Source organism: Neodiprion lecontei, chromosome 1, assembly GCF_021901455.1.
Source record: "Neodiprion lecontei isolate iyNeoLeco1 chromosome 1, iyNeoLeco1.1, whole genome shotgun sequence".
Classification (NCBI taxonomy): domain Eukaryota; kingdom Metazoa; phylum Arthropoda; class Insecta; order Hymenoptera; family Diprionidae; genus Neodiprion; species Neodiprion lecontei.
The window spans coordinates 4,175,692-4,197,389 of record NC_060260.1 but is presented as its reverse complement, the minus strand read 5'-3'; the positions used below and the strand labels follow the sequence as shown (position 1 = coordinate 4,197,389).

Genomic DNA, 21,698 nt, shown 5'->3' with positions numbered 1-21,698 from the left:
CGAAAATAACGAAGAGTCACGATTACAGAGAGGCGAAAATCCTTGTCGATTTTTCTTCTTTTTTTTTCCCATTTCACTATGACAGAGAAAAAGTCGAACCGTTCAAGCGTAACGACAACGCGCGAAATTTCGGCGAGACGGTGAAGCGGACGAAAACGATTATAGTTATTTAGTTAATAAGTCTGTGTTAACGAGAGAGGGTTTAATGTACCGAAAAGACTTAGATATCATCGTACTTGTACTACCCAGAAGGAGAATAGGCGCGCGCTGACGCTGCAGAAAAGACTTTAATAAAGTGTTTTTTCCCCCCTTACTTTACAATATAGCTATTGTACGTTAAAACCACATGTATATATTATATACAGAGTGAATTGCTAACGACCGAACGGTCCGTTATCTGCGACAATTCAGTGCGCATGCGTTGAAATCCAAGAGCGGTTCTTTGCCATGATGACCAACCGTAGTGAACGTAAGCTTCAAAATTTGTGAGATTACTTACATGGCGGGGAACTGTTATCTAAACTTATGACGGTTGGTCATCCTGGTAAACAATTGCTCTCGTATAGTAACGCATGCGCGTTAAATTGTCGCAGATAACGAAGTTTATCAACATCAAGGTTTAGGGAAGTGCTGAAAAAAAAAAATTAGACCGATCGATAAAATGCTGACAGTCGATGCAGTAAAATGAGTTTTATAGTTAGACCTGGACTCAATTCCGATGGTTGATTAATTTTTCCCCGCCCAGTCGATAAAACAGTATTATTGCAAGAGCTGGTCGACCGCAAGCGCCAAATTGAACCAATACGATGGTTCGCTAAATCTAGATCAATATAACAGAATGGAGATGAGCCTTGTTAAAAGTAGTTCACAGCAACGAAACCGCGCGACCCGCGTACGTTTCTACAATTCAAATCTGTATCATTTTCGCCATATGATTGAGCTGTATAAACATGGATCGAGTAGGAATGGTAGGAGAGCGAGTCCTCGAGGTCATTGGTATGCAAATGGATTCCGATTCGCTGCCGTGCACCGCCTAACTTTTGCGTTGATGTGCAGTAATACTGCAGGTCCGTCGTTGCGGTCGCGATTCCGCGGGGACGCGGATGAAACGCTAATTCAGACCGCGTGCAAAGCGAAGGCGAAACTTTCCGCACAATTTCAAAACTCTTTCCGGGACTCTTTTTTCCAGATTCGCGATTTTAACGAACCCGAGTGATTAACGAGCCGGCAGAATTTGCCGTTCTCCGTTGGCTGACTCGTCTTTCAACAAATGTTGTCGAAACGAGCTACCATGTTTACGTATATTTTTATTAATTTATTCAATTTACTATCGTTATCGTCGGGTTCGCGTTCAGTTTATTCCGCACGGTGAACCAAACTCTGAAATCCCGGCAACTAATCCTCGTCTGTCGTCAACGCGAGTTTGATCACATTTTAATTGGCCAATTGGAAAGAGGAGAAACTTTTACTCTCGGAGCTTGTACGTATGCACACACTGCCGGTCACTTGCTTCACGCCGTGTTCCTTTTACGGCCACTCGTCCGGTTAGCCATTAAATATATGTACCAAGCCACACATTGCCGCAGGCCTCCCGACTGCACATAGAAAACAACGATCGTGTCGAACACGGAGAATTCTCAATTGGACGTCGCAGCCACCGTCTGGTCTGGGTTTAATTCCAGGCACATGGGAATCGCTCTGTTATACGCCTATAGAACAAGCGTGTAATAATAAGTGTAGAAACGAAAGAGCAGGAGAAACTGAAAGCCAAAGCAAACGGCAAATAGGGTGGTTTACTGCACTTTGGGGAATCGGTCTTTAGCTACTCCGCATGCAAGTGGTTCTTACGCCGAGTGGGAGTTAAAATACCTGTTGGAATTGACGTGTTAAATCGCCGGATTCAACCAGCGCGACGTACGGACTCGGGGGACTTACCTGGAGGATAGATCGCAGGGTTTCCCCGATTATCCGAGGACTCACCTTGTCCATGAGCTGACGAACGATGCCGTTCCATTCGCCGGTCTCGTAGTTGTAGACGCCGTACTTGCCGTCGGGGACGAGTTCGATTCTGTAAGTGAATCCGACCATCTTAGCGATCTCCTTGAGAAGATCGATGCAGAATCCCTCGTACCTCGAATTTCCGGTGAGGTTTGCCTGCGCCCCGAGCATCACGTATGGCTGCTCCTACGGGGATCAGAAGAAAGGAATCCTGGAGGACTAGCGATGCTGAAGGGACGCGTGGTCCCAACCCTCCGTCCCAAGCCGCGGCTCGAGTTAATAAGCGAGGAGGAGAGAAACGACAAACGAAAATAGAAGAAAAAGAGAAAAAAGGCGGGAGGAACACGCGGGAAACACGCAATTCTCACCAGACGACGATCCGCCCGCTGCACCTTAACTTCTAGACTCGCCGTTTCTACCGACTACCCAATTCATTCTACCGCCGGTTTTGTGACCTGTAAGATTAACATCCCGCAGCTATGAAACACGCGACTGCGGGCCGTGATGTTTTTCTATTATTTTTAACGGTGGTCCGGGCACTTTTTCACCAGTTCTGGACGCCGCACCGGCTGACCCTCCATGCGAGTCAGACCAGGTCGACGGGGCTGATGGGTGAAAAAATGTTCTCCAATTTTGAAGATGATACTTCACGGCGTATTGAAGAAGACGTCGGCGAAGCTATTCGTTACCCAGATGAAAATCGGACGGTATACCTTCTTCACGATGATTACCCGGCCGTATACAAGCGGAGCGTAAAATCCAAAGTAACGTAGGGAATAAAAGAAACGTCTGTAACATGGTTTAGAAATGTTGGAAAGAATCCCGACGACGTTAGAATACACAAGATACTTGGGGCATGGATAACGTGAAAGTGCGAGTGGTAATTCAACTTATATACCATTGTAACAATCGTGTTGTATTACACCGGTCTACTTTACTTTAGCTTCGAACGAGTGTGTGACGGGTGGTAATGGGAGGAGAAAATCCCTAGCGTTGGGTCAAAGGTCAAGCTAAGACCGTAGCCTAGGAGGAGGGCGAGGGTGTGTCGAGGGGTGGTGAAGAACAAGAGGGGTGTGGGGGGTTAGTGCGTGTCGTGCGTATACGTGTACTGTATATAAGCGGCGAGAGGAGGAAAAACGACGTGAGAGAGTGAGCGAAGAAGGCGCGAAGGCGCGGTTCTTCCAAGTCTTACGGATAACGAAAGGGGGAAGAAATGAAACGAACAAACCAAATCGTACATGTCGCATGAGTTCATTGACGATGCCGTTCCACTCGCCTGTCTCGGGGTCCCTCGCCCCGTATTTCCGGTCCGGAACCAGCTCCATTCGATACGAGAATCCGACCTCCTTGGCGAGCACTTTGAGCAGGTCGACGCAAAATCCGTAAAACCGTGAATTCCCCGTATAATTTTTCTCGTAATGCATCATCACGTAGGGCGTCTCCTGCGCAGGCCAAGTTCCATCGTATCAGGCGTTTTGACGGGAAGTTAAACGGTCGTTCGGGTTTCGTTCGGGGAGATGACGCGTCATGGAAAACAAAGGTGTTAAAATCGTGACTGACAGTTATCACAGTTTAAAAATAAAATCGTCAGCCTCTCGCTGCAACGATAATTCGCACGGTGCAATCAATTTCCGCTTTCTCAGCCCTCTGTTTTCACGCGGCTCGAATTTAACGGAGAATTTATAAGAGCGAACGCACTTTTCGACTCTCGATACACAACCGAATGACGATTTTTCAATACGTTCACCACGTCGAGTCTGCCGAAGCTTCCGCGCTTCCAAACTTCATTCCGCGTTTCGTTTTGCACGGGCATTAATCTTTCGCGTCCTTTTGCCGCTGCTCAAAGGCAATTGCGGCAGCGGGATAAACCAGTTTTTACGATCAGTGAGCCGCTCACTCGTGCTAATATCGTGTACCTTTGGCTATCCGGATCAGCACAGGCTGGAAAACTACTCGCGTGATACGATTGAAATCGCGGAATCGAATTGACCTCAAAAAAGCCTATTTGCACTGAAAGGGATAGAAGAGAGAGTGAGAGAGAGAGAGAGAGAGAGAGAGAGAGAGAGAGAGAGAGAGAGAAGGGAGAAGGGGAAAAGGGAGAAGGGGCGAAGAATCATTCGCAATGCAGACTCCTCGGCTCCATCCGATTCCTCAAACATAAATCAGAGCTGTGTGCGTGGTGCGGTTCGTGCGGAAAATACGTTTTCTCATGGTACAATATTTACGCCTCTCGGCTATCGATAACGAAACGAAAACTAATATTTGACGTGAGCCTTGGCGGTAAAATTGATGCCGGACTTTAATTCGCACGACAGAAAATTACCGGCCTAACTTATATATGTACATAGCAGGTATACGTATACATATAGTGCTGCATGGGGGCGGTGAAAAAGGGGGCTTGAAATATGGCGGCATCAATTAGAGAACCGCGGGGCTTGAGGATTTATAATATATATATGTAGATTCGTGTGAGAAATGGCCCGAAAGAAGTTTTAATTCAAGTTTTTGTTTATTTTTATTTTTTACTCCGGCTCGATTTTTCTTATTCTTCGTCTTTTTTTCAAAAGCGGAATCAGGAACGGGAACGGGAATGGAAAATAGAATCGCGCGATTTCATTTTAGCCGAGCAGCGGTGAGAAAATGCCTGCAAAAGTTTTCCACCCCTTTTCTCGACCTCCTGCAAATTATCCATGTAGTACCTACACTTGTTCGTACTTTCGCACGTACAACCTATACCTATACATCCGCATAACGATCGGGTCGGAAAATACTTGCGGGTGAAGTAAATGCCCGAATAAAAATAAAAATCAAGAGTAACAAGAGTAACAAGTGAACGTGTGAGAATGAACGAAAGAAAGAGTAAGGCTGAAAAATCTCCACTCAATTCTCGTCTCCGTCTACATACCCGGAAGATCTTAAACCCGGTATTGAATATCGATTCCCAACCATCTTTTGTCACCTAGGCGTCGAAGGAAATGCGGTGCAGAGCGTATTACAGACCTTACATCGGGTTTACGTTGCAGTCAATTGTAACCGGCTTGGAGAATCCGTAATCCTTGGTTACGAGGTTGAAGGTAATCACGAGGTCCGGTTGTCACCGCCAAGAACGGTAACGACGTTGAAAAAAAGTAGAATCGATCCAAGATCTAATGAAAAGGAAAAAGGAAAGGGGGGGTGGAGGATTTTGATCGTCGCGAGCTCTCGTCGGGGCAATGAATTTTTCTACGGTATAAATTTCGGCCGAAATTCGAGACGGGGTGAAATTTAAACGGGAATATGGAGGACCTAAGTGAGTTATCCCGGGTCAAGCCTGATCGCGGGGGATGGTTTTCGGCCTGAGGTTTGCAGCCGAAGGAGAACGCTGCGAGGCTGAGTGGCAAAATGGGGCTCCGGCTATTATCCTAGGGGATGATTTCCCACGGGTTGAGGGGTATGCGCGGACCTTCGGCCCACCTTTTCGCTTTACCTTCGCCTTCGCCCACGCGACTTCGGCTCTGTGCCCGATTCTCTGGAAATGAATTTATATACGAGGAGGATTTTCCTCGTCCGAAGTAATTGATCGATGCTTTTTCCCGGGGCAATTGTCCTCATCCTCCTTAGTCCAGGAACGGAATTTCTCCCTTGTTTCAATCCGTGTATTACGTATTTCCAACCAATTTGTCCGGTCAAATATAAACGTCAATCAGGAGCGCGTCTCTATCTCTCCGCTGATTACCGATAACAAGCTTAGAATTAACATTTTTCTTTCCTTCCTGTTACCGACTGACGGACTGTAAAGTATTACGTAAAGACTTGGCTATTTTTTAATCGGACCAAGGGATTATAGACCCTCCATCGATTGATGAAAGACGAACATTGAGACTGCGTAAGACTTCGAATGACTTTAAGTCACTTATTATTATATACAGGAGTTCAAGTGATTTCGCGTAATATGGCTTCTAGGTGATATTCTAATCCGGAGGTTATAAAAAAGACTTCGCACCTATCGGATACGGGGTTGTTACTTTTTTTTTTTTTTTCATCTTCTTCCTTCTTCTCACATTGTTTTTTTTTTTTTTCCTTCGCATTAACAAGCGCCGACGACGAAGGTAAGAGGGGATTGAATTTGCAGGGCGGAATCGTCGTCCGCGAAGTACGTAACGATTTCGTCATTTCATTTTGGCTCATTTGCCGAATTTTCGAGGAAACGAGGAACGACGAAAAATATAAAGGTACGGATCCGTCGCCGGTCTTGACTTACCAAAATTGTTATGACGACGAGGGTGACGTTGGCGATTCCTGGCTCGAAGAAAGCCGCCCTGTCGGTAACGTTGATGCCGGAACCTGGTCGCCATTCGCCCACCTGCGCAGGTCAATTTTACGATTTAAAAGCCAGCCGAGGTATATGATAATAAAATCGAGGGTGGAAGCGAGCTGCTGCTTGGGAATGAAAGAAAATAAAACGAAATGTCTCGTCGGCCGCGAGTTCGAGTATAAACTCGACTCGTCAAAAGTATATACACATAATATTTTATACACATCGTACCAGCAACCGCTGGTATTACGGCGATATAAAAAATAGCATCGGTTTTACCTTGACGAGCGAGTGCTGCTTGAGTTTGAGTAAATCGAGTTTGAACTGAATGCGGCGTCCCTCTTTGAACTCTATCGGTCCAGAAATTCCCTTCAGCTCAACCTGCAAAGGAAGAAAATAACCATCGATTAAAACGCCAAACTGAATATTTTCGACCAATTACCCGAAGGTCAAAGTCGATTTGTGACTTTGGGGCCCGGGTGAAAAAGAGAAGAGGAGAGAGTTGGGCGCAGGCCTCATAAAAATACTCCTCGAGTATATCATTTTGAATATAATATACATCCTCCTTCCATCTTCCCCCCATCCCGAGCTTTATAATCCTGTTTCAGACGGCATTGGCTCCCGGCACGTCCTCGCAGCCAGGATCGCGCGTTGAAAGCTGCGTTGCAGGAGGATTACAAGCCCGTAAACCTGAAAGGCTTTGCCGTTTTCTCGACAGGAAGTGCAAGGTGCGCTTGCTGTATAAAGCAGCCCGGTATCGAGGATGGAAGTGAGAGGGTAGGGAATAAAAATGCACCTACAGTTCCACTCGCGATATCTATGTCATTAAATATTTTTACACCCCTTACTCCGTGCAGCTGCGTTCCGATCCTGATCCTCACGGAGTGCCGAAGACGTTGCGCGAGTTAAGCGCCACGCCGGAGTGAAATACCGGAGGAATGGTCAAACGTGAGGAAAACGGCGGCAGGTTTTCGCTCTCTAAGTTCCTGATTTCTCGCGGAAACTGAGAATTCTATGCTTGACAATGGATTGAAGGACGACGACGGATTGACAGACTCTGTAGGGGAGCAGAATTTGAGGGTGAGAAACTTTGACGATAATTTCAAGCGCGTTTAAGGAGGATGCAATTTTCATGCGGAAAGTTTTGGTAGGCACACACCGTACAGTCGCATAAGTACCTAACCACGTAGTAATTTGAACAAGCGTTGTGCTAAGACTGATGCGGTAATGCCTCCGAGTCACGTGCGGCAAGTTTTTAGCATTAATAGGTAGACAAATTTACAGCAAGTTGACTGTTGAGCCTCAGTTTCTTGGCGCCGAGAACGTGTTGGGGATACGTAATTACTCTCGGAGAATTACGGAGAGAGAGTACAGGGATGAAAAGTACAGCGAACGCGGTGAGAAGCAGAAGGAAAATATACCTTATGCGGAACTTCCCTAATCAGCACTGCGAATCCAGACATAAGAGAGCCAAGACGTTGGCGAAATAATTGGACTCGATTTCAGATCTCGTCTGTCAATTTCTCCGTTAAAACGGATCCATGATTTCTACAACAAAAATATTTAACGAATCGGACTGAGAATATCTTCGAAGGAATCGAGGACGCAGTTTCCGTTTCTCTGTATTTTCTTTTCGCATTAAGATTGGCTTGACTATCGAAAAGGGTTCCGAATGATACGTCGAGGTCAAAGTGTGAGGGTCACGGGTGGGTGGAAAAGGAACGTGAGAGTTTAAGGGGGCAGCACTATACCGTGAAATCTGATCGCTCGGGTTCGTACGGTTGAAAGGAACTGCTCTTGAAAAAGAATCCGGCTGAATAAAATCCGCGAAATTTTTACGGACAAACGTTTGTGCGTCAGCGTTTCGCTGCAATTACCACGGTCAATGCTCGACTCGCAAAAATCGTCACATATTCAAAGCCGCAAAATTGCTGAACCTGGATTTTCACTGTTTGAATTACGGTTGTAGCGGGAGTAATTTCGTTCCAATAAACCCAGCGTTTCGCAAGGATTGAATGAGCAATTAGTGAATCGTAATTGCAGAAATCGCTCGGGTCAACGAATTTCGAAATATCGACACGCCCGCGGGAAGGCTGGAAATTTTGTCTCGAATTTTTCTAACGCTCAAGACGAGGGATTGACCGTGGCCATTAGTCGGCCAGAGTGCCACTAAAAGTGACGGCGTGTTCAGCGGGTTATGTGGGTTGGGTTTCACACGTCACGGGAGGATTTATGCGGGGATTCTGGCGGGGACATTTTCGGGACCGTATATCAAGGTATTAAAATGAACAATTCATACAGCCGGCAGAAATTTATTCGGTATGCGGAAGTGCGGACACAATTACAATCGCGCCATTTCATTCACACCTTTTTCCCGAGGGGCTGTTAACTTACGGATCATGTGACAAACGATTTCCAACGATTCGAAGCTGTTGAAAAATGAGATTTAACTCTTTCAAACTTACTTCAATCAGTTTTCAATGATTTTTAAGCGATTTCGAGTAATCTCAAGCCAGTTCAAGACGGTTACAAACGATTCTGAACGATTTCAAAGTGGTTTCAAGCGACTAATAGCGGTCTCAAAATTATCACAAATAATTTCAAACTAAGTTCAAAAAGTGCCGAACAATTTTAAAAGGTTTAAAAGGCTTTGAATACGATTTCCAACGGTATGAAGCTGTTGAAAAATGCTTCCAAGTTTTTTCAGATCGAGATCGATGTAAGGTTTCGAGTAATTTTAAGTCGTTTTGAAACGGTTTCAAACAGTCTCAAGTTAGTCTGAAGTGGTTTGAAGCGATTACCACTGGTCTCGGAACGATTGCAAACGGTGTGAAACTAATTTCAAGGGGTTCTGAACGACTTGAAAGAGTTCAAAGAGGTTTGAAAATAATGTCAAACAGTTTCGAACTAATTTCAACGGGTTTCAAGAAGTTGTAAACGATTTGTAAATAATTTCAAAACGAATTAGAAAGATTTTAGGCGACTCAACGGTAAATAGCGATGAATGCAGGAAGCGAGTTCGGTACTTTTTTCGGATTTATGCCGCCAACGGACCTCGGCTCCGGTGCGGAACGGCGATTGTCCCGGGCATTGAACGAAGCCCAGACTAGAAATCGTGGGCCGTTGAACCGGCGATTTACGCGGGTGGATTTTGCGATGCTCGAGTGCCATTCGGGGAAGAATAATTACCAGCTACTCACCGAGTTTATGTAGTTGATAAGGGAGAGGCCACCGTCCCATGGGTGTTCCAGCTCGCAAGATAAATTCGCTGGGCGAAGGGCGTGCGATTGTTCCAGGGTCCTGAGGCCCACGGCGAAAACCTGGACGCTGTCGTACATCAGGGCTGGTTCCGCCTGAAAATTCGAACGTTTCAAGACGAGCCTGACTGTTCGGAGGACGAAACGAGACGGGAAGAAATCCGAGCGAGCAGCCGATAGGCGAGCTTGGCCAGATTTCCACCGCCATATTTCATCGCGGTCAATCGGTCTCCGGCCGAAATCAGCTCTCGAAACTTTGCTAATTAAATTTTCTCAGGTATAAATTCGCAGGGTGCGCAGGCTGTTCGGCAGAAAAGTTACCAGCCGCCGCCTCAAGCCGCCTCTTCCTTCGGCTTGGAATTAAATTGACACACGGGTCGGCCTCAACTTTGATCAACCCTGTAATTAAGGGTCGTATATACGTACCTCCCTACCTACGTACAAGGGAAGAGGCAAGGGCGGCACCGACTCGACGCCTTTTAATAAGCGGCACGAAAGGGGTCGGGTGGAGAAAACCCGATGTCGCCGGTTGGAAATTTCCGGTAAATCACAGGGTCGCCTTCTAGGGTACTTGAGGGGTCGAAAGTCGGCGTTTGGCCGAGGAGAAAAAATAATAAGAGGCGGAAGTGACGCTTCGCGTTCCGCGAGTGTCAAAACAAGTCTCTAACCTTCCTTCGATATTCTCTCTCCCCACCCCCTCCCCCCCCCCCCCCCCCCTGCGTCATGGGTAAATGATGCTGCACTTTCGACTAGCTGCCAATGCAAACAGGTTTACACGCTCCGAGCTCCACGGGTTTACGCATCCTCGGTACGTGGATCCAAAGGAAGCCTCGAGACTATGGAATCTTTGCGAAATCTCGCAGGAGACGCTCCTCTCCCTGTCCTTCCATCCTCGCTGTGTACATATATGCTATACTAGTACGTACCTACGTGATCAACATACCAGTTACACGTACGGCAAACTTCCTCAGAGGTCGATGTCGCGTTTAATCATTCAAGATTTCGGTTTACGTGAAAGTTTCATCCGTTTGTTACGTCGATGTTTTATACAAAATTAGCGTAATTTGTTGGTAAAATTTTTGAGAAAATATATATCTGGAGAACTTATAAACCGCTCAGCCCGGGAAAAAAAGCGCAAACTGCCAAGGCTTTTCGGAAAATCCGTCGCGGATATTTCCTCGACAATAGATTCTCTCCGGTGCACTTCCTAGCCTTTGAGTTTGCGAATTGCAAGCACTCGTTTGCCGCCTTGATCTCCGTTTCGAACAACGTTTGCACTGGTGTACCACTCTGCGGTACGCGAGGCAACGTGTTACTTGAGTCCGGATTTAATTAGTCACCGCGTGTAACCAGCAGCAGCGACGTCGTGTTTCGCGAATCTCTGGAGAATGTATTTACGAGACTGCGGTTTAAAACAGAACAGACTCATTATCCGAGTATGTACTTAATGCGAAGCTCAAAAACTTTTCCCACACTCTCGGCAATTTTGACGGTAAAAATTTTCCCGGAGGATCAAGTCCCGCAAAATATACGTATATTCACTCGTCAGAGAAAAACGAAAAGTGTCGTCAAGAAGGGGGAGAAAATACGCAATAAAACAGGGTGATGAAAGTCTTTTGAAGGAAAAAGTTTCCGAGGTTTGTCCGCAAGTTTTGTAATGCTGCTGAGGTGTCGAATTTATACGGTATGATTCTCACGTGAGGGAGGATCAAGTTTCGGTTTTCATTCACTCGCAAAAGGAGCATTCCGACACTTTCTCACAATTGAAACCAATGACTACTATACGTGTATATTTTTTTCTAAAGTCAAGCATCGTTGTTGTGGAAGAGACAAATCTTCTTTAACCCTTTGCGGACCAGCATATCATATACATGAGACACCTTTTTTGAATCGAATGTTCCAATTTACCTTCAATTTTTCAGATATCGCTGTCATTTTTTTTGCATAATTGGACTTCTGAAATTCCGATGTTGATTTTTTCAGAGGGATTATGATGATTCCGCGAACATAGTGAACGCCACAAATAAACAAAGTGTTGAAAATGCGTCTTTTTACGGAATACATGTAATTGTGGGAAGGTTACGAGGACAAGGAAAGTGGAACTCGATCTTGTGATATTGTGTTTTTGGAGTCAATAAAACCGAATCGGTCGTCAAAATTTCGAAATTCAAAGTAACGGATCTAATATGGCGGACTGAAGATATAAAAATTGATCCGATTTGCTCGAAACTCGTTGCTCAATGTTTTTCGGGGTTGCTGAAAACGAACGTGACATCAGAAATTCAGGTTCGTTGTCAGTGTTCCCAAAAATCCTCGAGGAACGAGCTTCAAGCAATTCGGATCAATTTTCATATTTTCAGTCGGCCATATTAGATCGGCCAGTTTGAATTTTGAAAATTTCTCCTAGGAAAAGCGTACGATTCAAAGGGTTATTAAGGGATTCTAAACGGACGCGTTTCGCCCTCCACCCCCTTCGCCGGTTTCGCCGCCACCCCGGCGTCGGCCGGAGCCTAGATCTAGGACTCGGGCGTCACTTAGAAGGTCCTGAGACCCGGGCATTGCAGCGGCGTCAGTAGGGGTGGATTGATAACGACACCGAACAGCGTAGAGACGCCGGAGCTCGAGGGATGTGGTCGAGGGTTAAATAGCGTCCTTTCGTCTGACTCGTCGGTTTGTTTGAGTCGCTTCAAATTGGGTTACAGCTGGTTTATTCAGCCGTTCGATGAGCCGCGGGGTTGTTTAGGGCGGCTTTCCCCCGCCGACGAATTAAGCGTAAGCTTGTTAAATTTCTAGAGCCTAATTCACTTGCGGCGCGAAGATATCGAGTGATGTTTATTTCATCGAAACTTAGCTGCCGAATCGAGACCTTATCTTCTGCAGTTTCCTTTTCGCGAATTCGCGAATGCGCCTCTAAAGGGGCAATTAAATTCAAATTTGAGAGGCTGCAGTTGTCGGTCGCGAAGGGGGTGGTTAGAAACCCCCGAACATTGCCTCTCGCGATTCAAATTTATTCACAAAATTTTAGAAATTCCGGGTCATCTGAACTCGGAAGCTGCACGCATCTCGAATCTCTGAATCGCTTTCTCACTCTGCGTTATTTATCTTTGAATTCAGCATCCAAACATCTCAGCGAAGATTTATTTACGTCAAGTTTCCCTCCGCGAAGGCGATATGGTTTTAGTTTTTAAAATATCTTCACCAACGATTCTCAAGTACGGAAAAACAGGCACAGAAAAAATTTCCGCTGAAAAACACACACGCTGAAAATTAACGAACGTTTTTTTTTTTTTTTTTTTTTCGAGAAATAAACGAAAGCGGACTTTGGCTCGCTCGGAGGGTCGATGAATTTCATCCCCGGCCACCCCTTGGCACGGGAAATATCAAGAGAACGTAGTTTGCGAGTGAAGCTGCAGCAGTCAAAGGTTCGTAAATATTAATCGAGTTTCCAGTAGTTTTGCAACGTCAAATCGTCGCGAGTCTCGTCGCAGCACGCGCCCGGGTCATTCGGTCGTGGATCCCTAATGGCTATGAAATTTACATCGATATGAATAATACGAGCCGTTCCCTCTCCGGCTTGCTCGGCACGATTTAGCCGCTGAATGGTTGGCAGTCAAGGTATTATTCGCGAATTATTAGAATACGTCAGGCTATCATCAATTATTGTAAATTATTCACTTGATCGCTGTATTAAATTACCGCAGCGTCCGTTATAATGTCCGTACTTATTCCGTTTTCGTTTCATTTTTCTCATCTCTCTCCACGCAGCTGATTAATGGAAGAAAGATGAAATGCAGAGTTTATGCAAACAAAAATATTTTACGATATTTCTTCGGCAGTTACTTATTTTCCATTTCGCTCGTTTTTCGTCCGTCGATAAGTGCGGACTTGGGAAAAGCTGTTCGAAGAGGGTGCAAGAAGGAATGCAGCGAAGACCGTCGAGATGCGTTATCACCTGCGGAAAATCCAGTTGTCGTTAAATAAATTGACTTTTATTTTCATCTTGTGCATATAGATAACGGTATTAGCATTTAGAGCGCAATGAAAGTAAGAACGGGACATTCTTTCCGCATTTCGTTCTTTTTTTATTCGCCTTCCTTTTCGCCCTCAGCGAGTAAATTTCATTTTCAAACCGGTAGACGCGCGCCTCTGCGAGTCTGCTGTGCTCTTGTTTTTCGTTTTTTGCTGGAGGAAAAAAATTGAGATCAATCTCCGTGAGCCTTATCTTTGTTACTTCCGTATTTCTTGCTCTCTCTCTTTCCTTATCTTTTTCATCCCTCTCATTTATACCTTATTTCCGATGTTGCACCGAAAACTTTTCGTATTATTAAAAAAGATGTGAAAAATTGTATAATCCTCGTACAGCAGCAGCAGCAGCATCGGACGGCAATCAATTTTCACGTTGAAAAAACTTTTCTCCCTAATAGCAGCGTTAGATTTTCAAGAGAAAAATTGGGGCAAGAAAGAGAGGTAGAATAAAAAAAAAAAACGCGTTTGAATTAACGTAATTTACGAAGCTCTTTAACTGGCATTTAAGCGTTAGAGGGGATGAATTTTCCCCACCCCTATGTAAGGAATATTCCCACATTATACACGTACGGGGGTGACTGTAGGTGTGTGTTTGCGTACACGCCTCGGCCTGCAAGCTCGGTGAAAACGAAAATGTAAATTTTCGAGCACCCCTCGGATTTTCCAGGGTTGAAATTGTCGTCACGGCTCGTTGGTCACGGGTAATAACAACAAGGGGAAAAAAATAAATGAATGAATTGAAAAAAAAAAAAAAAAAAAATATGAAAAATGAACAAATAAGTATAAATTTTAAGAGGATGATACCGCGTGCACGCCGAACTTCGGCCTGGTATCGACAAGTCGTGGGGGGTAAGAGCTGTTTGATTCAGGAAAAGCAGCGAGGAGGAACGAGGGAAAAATGGGAAAAAGGTGGGTGGGGGCGTAAGGAAGAGGTTAGGGAGGGAGGGAGGCGAAGTTGGCGCACGTGACAAATAAAATAATAAAATCCTTCGAGTGCGAGATATCGCGGCATGATGTATGGGGAAAATGGCAAAGGTTAGCCGGTGGAACGGTAATTCCGTGATTCAGTGCGGCGACGTATGGAAGGCGGAGGGATTCTCGTACATATGTACACATAGGATTCGGGTTGTTGGTTCGTTTGGTTTTAATTTTATTTTTCTCCTTTATTCTTATTTCGCTCGATTTTTATATCTTGAGCGCGGTTTCTTCCGTCGACGCGAATTCTTTCGAGATCGGTAAAACCCCCACCATTACCGATGTCGTTCTAGCATTTACGTTACACAACTGTACGTACGTATTACGTATGTAACGAGGAATTTTTCACTCGGTCGCATCAACGCAAATTGAATCACTCGCAGCCTCGTCCCCGCGACGTCCCGACTTTGGGAAAAAGAAGGAGACGCGGAACCGCCACCATTTTTAGAGGTAAGTAATTTTTCGAGATAAGTAGACGCGGTCTCTTGAGGGGATTCTTCGATAACAAATTTTCACGCTGCCTTCGAGCCTCGCTCAAAGACCGAGTTGGAATCAGTATTTCAAAGACGGAGAGACGGAGGATAAGAAAATCGAATTTTCTCCATCCAAAATCTGACGTCGTTCCCAGTAATCCAACTTTCCACAGTCTGCATCCATCGCTTGTCCCTCGAATTTCGCAAAACAAGAAATGTAAATTTCGAGGGAATAAATTTGAAATATTGCGTAGAAAGTATCGGTTCTTCCAAGGTCGCCGAACAATTTTCATCCTCGTTTTTTTTTCTCTCCGTGTGGAAACGATTTAGTGTTGTTATAAAAAATTTTCGGATGCTTCGCAGACGTCTGCTGACTTTTTTCCCCGCTGCAGGCGCGAGAATAAGAAGACGATACAGAAAATTCGCGAAAGGTGCTAGATGTACCTACGCGTCGAGGTTCGGGGGGTTTTGTTGTATAAGACTGAAATCAGGAGTATAAGGTATACCTACAGCCGAGGAATCAGTATGCGACTCGAGTTCCTCGGCACGTGCCCGTGTCTAACTCGCAAGCGTTATATATCTGTCTGTCTGTCTGTCTGTCTGTCTGTGCAGCGGGTGTAGGCGGGTGTATTTTTCTCCGACTCTTTTCTCCGCGGTACGTTTTCCGCCAGCGTCTTTTCGCCCCGGGTACAACTTTTTCCCTCCATCTCACCGCGGGCTTTCCTAGATCTTGATATATATACACATCTCTCTCTCTCTCTCTCTCTCTTCAGCCGCCTTCTCCGACCTACCCCCTCCCCCTCCCCTCCGCCCCTCTAGTTTTCCTTTTTGCCCCGCGACGCGTTTAGCGCCAGACAGACAGCCACAGACCATCCCAACCCGCACCTTCGTATCTTGGCTTTCTAGTCTCGCCTCTCAACTCCGATGCTCCAAAGTGCCGGAAATTATGCATGCGCCAACCGAAGCAGTCCCGTATCTTTTCATTTTACTTCTGCGGTGATGCCGCGGATGATTTGTAATTGCATGGAAGATATTTCGGGAGGGGGTGAGAAATTTTATACGGGGAATGAAGTGAGAACGAGTCGAGAATAAGCCGCGTCCGCGGAAGAAAATTGGTGTGAAAAAAAAAGAACAGAGATTGAAATGAAATTAAATAAAAATTGTTTAAATATATCAATGCGATACAATGAATACGCGCCGATTCGCTGGACAGGAGAGGAACACCAGAGGGTGAATTTCGACGTTCGATTCAAACCTTTTATTTAAATCACAGCGTTTTTTTTTTTACTTCTTTTACCCTCCCGCAACCCTTCTTTCAATCCTGCATCGGATACACACGAAGTGTAGCTTGCAGGCAGACAAGCGTGACGGATGGACAACCGGTCATGCATGTATACAATATGTATATGCATACATATATGTATGTATATGTATATACGTTGGTAGACACATGGCGAGTGGCAATTGGATCGGACAGACATCAACGTGAATTTTCATTCCCCTACCTACGCACCAGAGTTTGGAATTCAGTTAATTTTCAGAGAACGACATAGTTTTTGTGTTTTTTTTTTCTTTTTTTTATTTTTATACCAATAGCGCGACAAACAAACGAATTTTTCGAATGTTATTGTATTGCGAATTGCATGCAAGTGTATAGAGAAGAGTAAGAGAAGCCGAAAATAATTTACCATCTATTTATATGAATGCAGGAAATGGATATTTCATCGAATGAGGAAACGATACAATTTGGATATATTTTACAATCATGGAGAGAAGCACTAACGAAAATAACTCTACCGAAGACTTTATTTCGCGGATATCACCCCTGTTTACCGGAGCCCCCAAATTCAAACTGCGATAATAATATTCGCCAGAGTTATTAGCTATTATAACTTAGAGGACCGAGAAGGGGGCCGAAGAAAAGATGTAAATTTAAACGAATGGTGGAAATAGGGTAGAGTGGCCGAATCGATTCGACTATCCGTTTTTTCACCCCTCAAAAAACTTTGTTGTTTACGTTGCAGCGTTTCATAATCTCAAGAGGAAACTGAGAAGGATGAAAAACGGAACGACGCGACGGTGGCGTCTCGAAACTCCTGCGCCCAAGTTTTGAGTGTCTGCAAGCTTTGAGACTATTTCCGGAATCCCTTGCGCAATTACGCGCGGCGTGAGGCCGCGTCCGATTTTGGTTGGGGTGAGTATATACGTAATAGGGGACGAAGGGGAGGAGGAGGAAAATATCGCCAGAGGTGAGTTAGAGAATTTTAACAAGCCCGTCCCGGAATGGCCAAATTTACATTTCTTAATCCACCCCCAATTAAAACAATTTTCTCCGTAAGGCTTAATTGGGACAATTAGAATGCTCGCTAAGGTAAAACGGAGCCGTTGGAAAGCTGAAGGCTAAAACAGATCCGCGCGACCTTTGTATTTATTGGGTAAAATTTTTATCCTCGAGAAAACGCGAGAGGGAGATAGAAATTAAAGATTCGTTGGCGGTGACTTTCCTCCATGCGAATCGACACTGCGATGCTCGGCAAGAGCCGTGAATATCCTTTGCAAATATCCTCAAACGTCTGGTTATTTAATCCCATAAAATCTAACCAGGCAAGCGTTTACCCGCGTTTTATACTTTTCGCACAATACCTCGACTTTCGACGGCGCATCGCGGTGAAATACGAAAGGCGAATTCCTCTCTCAAGCTCTCTAACACACCGTTAACTCGGAGCTTTTGGCCTCCGTCCATTTTTGCGAAACGCCGCCGAAAACCGCGAGTATCGAGATCCGATCATCGCTCACCTGAATGACCCGAGATTTGTTGAGTATCGTGTTTCCGGTCTGTTGAAATTTCTCCATGTCCCTGAGTACGCCCCTGACCCCAACGTCGTCAGCGTCGACAAGTCGGAACGCGGTCATGTTGACGAAGTTGTACTTGAAGTCCTCGAGGTCGAACGTTTCGATGTCCTGAAACACGAAAGGTCATCGATTACCCGGGATCATCGAGCTCGCGCATTCTTTCAGAAATATACTCACGAACGTTGCGAACAGATAGTGATAATTGTAGTCGTTCATCTGAAGCTGCAGTATCTGGAACACAGTTAATTCGTTCGGCGTCTGGGATCAAGTTGCAAGAACGGATCCATCCGCGTTCACTAATTGCGGGGTCGTCTCAACTTTGCTTTGCAAGTTTAGCTTAGTTTAGGGTTGTTGTCTAGTGTGGTTAGGGCCGGAACCTTACCGTTCGCAGAAAGTGGTGCATGTGCTCGGGCTTCGTGTCGACGACCAGGTTCCGTATCTCCTTCGTCTTGATCTCCGTGAGGACCTGACGATATGACTCGGGACCCGCCTGCCTCAGATGGATCTCCATGTCCCGGGACCTCGGACTGCGAACGAGCTCCCTGAGCTTAACGAGACCTGAGAACGGGGATAGCGACGAAGTCGTTTAACGAATGCAGATGTCACATTATACACGTAAATCGGAGAAGCGGACACTTGGAATGAAACGCAACACGTGGATCATATCGCTGTCAGTTAATGTTATCGCAAGCTGTACACAATGCACGGTATAAGACTCGTCGGCGATACGAGGGTTCAACGTAACTTTTTCTTTTTCTTCTTTTTTTTTTTTTGGTCCGGTTTCTAAGAGGGTATTGGCAGGTGGCGAAGTCGTTCGGTAATAACCCCGATACACCGACGGATCTTGGGGATGATATCTTTACGTCCGGACCTCGTAGGATCCGCATTACTCGCCGGGGAGCCGTATCTTTTCCTCACACTTTCTCTACGTCCAATTCCGCTACCCCCTGAGATGCAGGTTATCCTCAACGATTACGCAACGACGCCCACCCGCGGATTCAATATCCGAACGTTTCCTCTGCATGTTTACAATCTCGGTCATATTCGCGATACCGAACCGCTGATATTTCGGCTCGATGAATTCGCCGGTCGCGTTCGGAAAGCTGTCAAGACCCTCGTTCGGCTATAAAGAGTATTGTCAACTCCGTTCAACCGTTACTCCGAATCACTTTGGCCTGGATATTATAAGGACTTAGAACACAGGTCTGCAACCAGAATGCTGCACAGGTTTTTTTTTTACCGTTTCTTATGAATTTTTACTCACTGAAACCGGGACGAATAGTCAAACGATTCCAATACGTCAGGTTTTTTTTCAACTCTTGTTTCATTTTATTTAGAGTGAAACTCCCGCTCAACTCAAAACCTGGTATCCAATTCTTTATTCTAAAAATCATACGCAAAAGTGAGTATTTAGTTTCATCTAATATGTATCAGAGTAAGACGCAAGAATAAATACAAAAAGGGAAACAGAAAGTGGAAAGCGGAAGCGTGTTCAAAGTATCAAAGAGAAGAACAAAAGGTTTCATAGGCAAAAAGAATGAATGGGGAATGTTAAGTACATTCCATGAAGAAATTGTATGGTTAAATTCATAAGAAATATTGTTTAGTCTGTTGCAATGAAATGATATTTTTTTCATTATTGCGATACTTTTTTTATGCAAACATTTGTAATCTGAAAAAATACTGTACGTTATCGAAAGGAATGAAAGTAATTTTTGGATTCAGCACTATCGAAAACATTATTCACCAAAAATATCCCATGTAGCTGAAATAAGATCTTTTTTTGCAGATCAGTGTAATAAGCGATCGCAAATGCAAAAATTAACTGACCCGGTTCATCGTTGAGTAAGGTAAGTGCAGCAGTTATTGACACGCTTAGACCGAATTATTGACCCCTTTCATTTTCCAAAATTATAAATTGACGACACAAATTGTGAATATCTCGATGACTAAAGCCAATTCCTACAGGATTGTAAATTTATTTTCCGATAATTTTGCAACTAAGGATCGAACAGATACAACCAAAAAAGGGAAATAATTGGGACAGGGTCAATAACTGGTCCACTTACCTTACCATTTTCCTAATCTTATCAGTCTTGAAGTACGGTAAAAAGTCTTACACTGACCGATTGTTTGGCGCGACTTTGATCATTCCTCGGTAATAACACGTTTCCTCTTATGGAGGGTAATTTACGAGGCTGGAAATGCAGGAGAGACGGCGACGGGAACACGGGCTTGAAAATATCGTTCAGGCGGTTTGAGAGGTCACGAAATTACGTGACGTTGCGAATAGCTGTGCACCGCAAAGGTGTGAAACCTCCCTGCCATTCGAAGGGTCGAGGCGAGCAACTTTTTACCCAACCGACTGAATCCATTTGAAACTCCGTTGAACAAAACGAGCCGAACGTGACTTTTCCTTGTTTTTTTTTCTCCCCTGCTTTTCGGTACTTTCCGCGTTTGAATCGCGGACCGGCTGAGGTGACTGACGTCAAGTTTTACACAAGACTCGACTGCTGCTAATATCAAACCCAACTTGCCGTTCCAGCGGTTTTGGTAAATGAAAAGCTACCCGATCCAGGTACGCTTAACAAACTTTTATACTGTAATTCGCACCGCATGCATGTGAATGTTGAATGGAACGATTTCAATACTCACGTTACACTTTGTAGGCAGTACGATAAACTGAAAGAAGAGTCATCTGCGTAACCAGGTCACGAATAAAGTGGCAAAGAAATGAGACCTGCTCGATTGCAGCATTCTGCATTTTTTTCAAACACTTGTTATTACCAAGCCAGTGACACCATTGCACCAATAAAATTCAAGAAGGAAAGCTGCGGCTGGAAGCTCTCGCGTAACGAAGAAGCACCAAAGTGCACGTACGTCAATGAGAATAAATATTTTATCGAGCGACGTTATTTCCCGGTGTAAAAAGCTCGTCGTTAAAGTCCTGCGCTCCGGATTTACAGTGTTGACGGAGCGGGGATTTGGGGCAAGACCTCGAGTAGCGAAAAATATTAGAGAGTCGGTATTTTTGGCGCGATCAAGACATTCGAGGGGTTGAAATTCAGGAGGATGACAGTGCGAGGGGGACGAGGGGGGCGAGGAGGACGAACGGGCAGCCCAGAGTGCCGGGGATGTTTCAATGGAGAGCCAAGCGCGCACTCGACCTCCTTCAAATAGAGCAGTTGAGCGGATTCTTTCAGAGTTCGAGCCGGAGCGCCGATTAAGCGCCGCGACGTCGGCGTCGCCGTCGCCCCCGCACTCTCCTCGACCCTGTTTCCTCCTCCCACTCGGTTTCCTTTCTACCCCCTGTTCCATTTCCCACCCCGACTCTTCCGCCCCCAGACAGTTCCGACTATCCGCCATCGCAGTCACTGAATTCACATGACTGCCATTGAATTATCCAACCGCAATTAAAAACGAGACGACGTTGCTTTACGTGCTGCAGCGTAACGTCGACGGGAATTCTCATTCCTGTATTCTGAACAGATCCCGTCTCGCCTGGCTGCCGAGAAAGAGCTTCGACAAAGTCCAGGGTCGACGATCTTCGCCTTCGCGTCACGTGTTCAACAACCCTTTTCGGATATCCACTCGCTTCGTCTCTATGAGTCGCCAAAGCTGCTTATAACTCGACGAATAATCCGAACTCTAACACACGAGCAGCTGCGGAATTGTCGCTGGAGTGTTAATTAGATTCGTCGAAGAAATTATCGCGGTAACAATAATAGAAACGATAGAAATTTAGGACGCGAGTGTCGACCTCGGAGATCTGCGCGGTGTTAATCGAGCTGAGATCTTGTCTGTAATTGATTAGAGTCTCGG

General features: G+C 45.3%; 1 protein-coding gene across 9 annotated transcripts in view; it reads right to left on the bottom strand.

Moving 5' to 3' along the window:
• Positions 1–21,698, bottom strand: part of LOC107227927 (glutamate receptor ionotropic, kainate 2) — a 63,147-nt gene that overhangs the window by 8,367 nt on the left and 33,082 nt on the right. For 6 of the 9 annotated variants that reach the window (XR_006906406.1, XR_006906407.1, XM_046746604.1 and 3 more), the window contains exons 6-13: positions 18,259–18,434; positions 18,054–18,107; positions 17,820–17,984; positions 9,493–9,645; positions 6,572–6,673; positions 6,239–6,340; positions 3,237–3,440; positions 1,981–2,184 (exon numbers count right to left, since the gene is read on the bottom strand). Coding sequence is in view for 7 of the 9 variants with exons in the window: in XM_046746604.1 (XP_046602560.1) it covers positions 1,981–2,184; positions 3,237–3,440; positions 6,239–6,340; positions 6,572–6,673; positions 9,493–9,645; positions 17,820–17,984; positions 18,054–18,107; positions 18,259–18,434 (1,160 nt within the window). In the remaining 2 variants the exon portion in view is untranslated. The remainder of the gene's footprint in view (positions 1–1,980; positions 2,185–3,236; positions 3,441–6,238; positions 6,341–6,571; positions 6,674–9,492; positions 9,646–17,819; positions 17,985–18,053; positions 18,108–18,258; positions 18,435–21,698) is intronic. The other 3 variants (XM_046746607.1, XM_046746606.1, XM_046746608.1) reach the window with 3 other exon arrangements.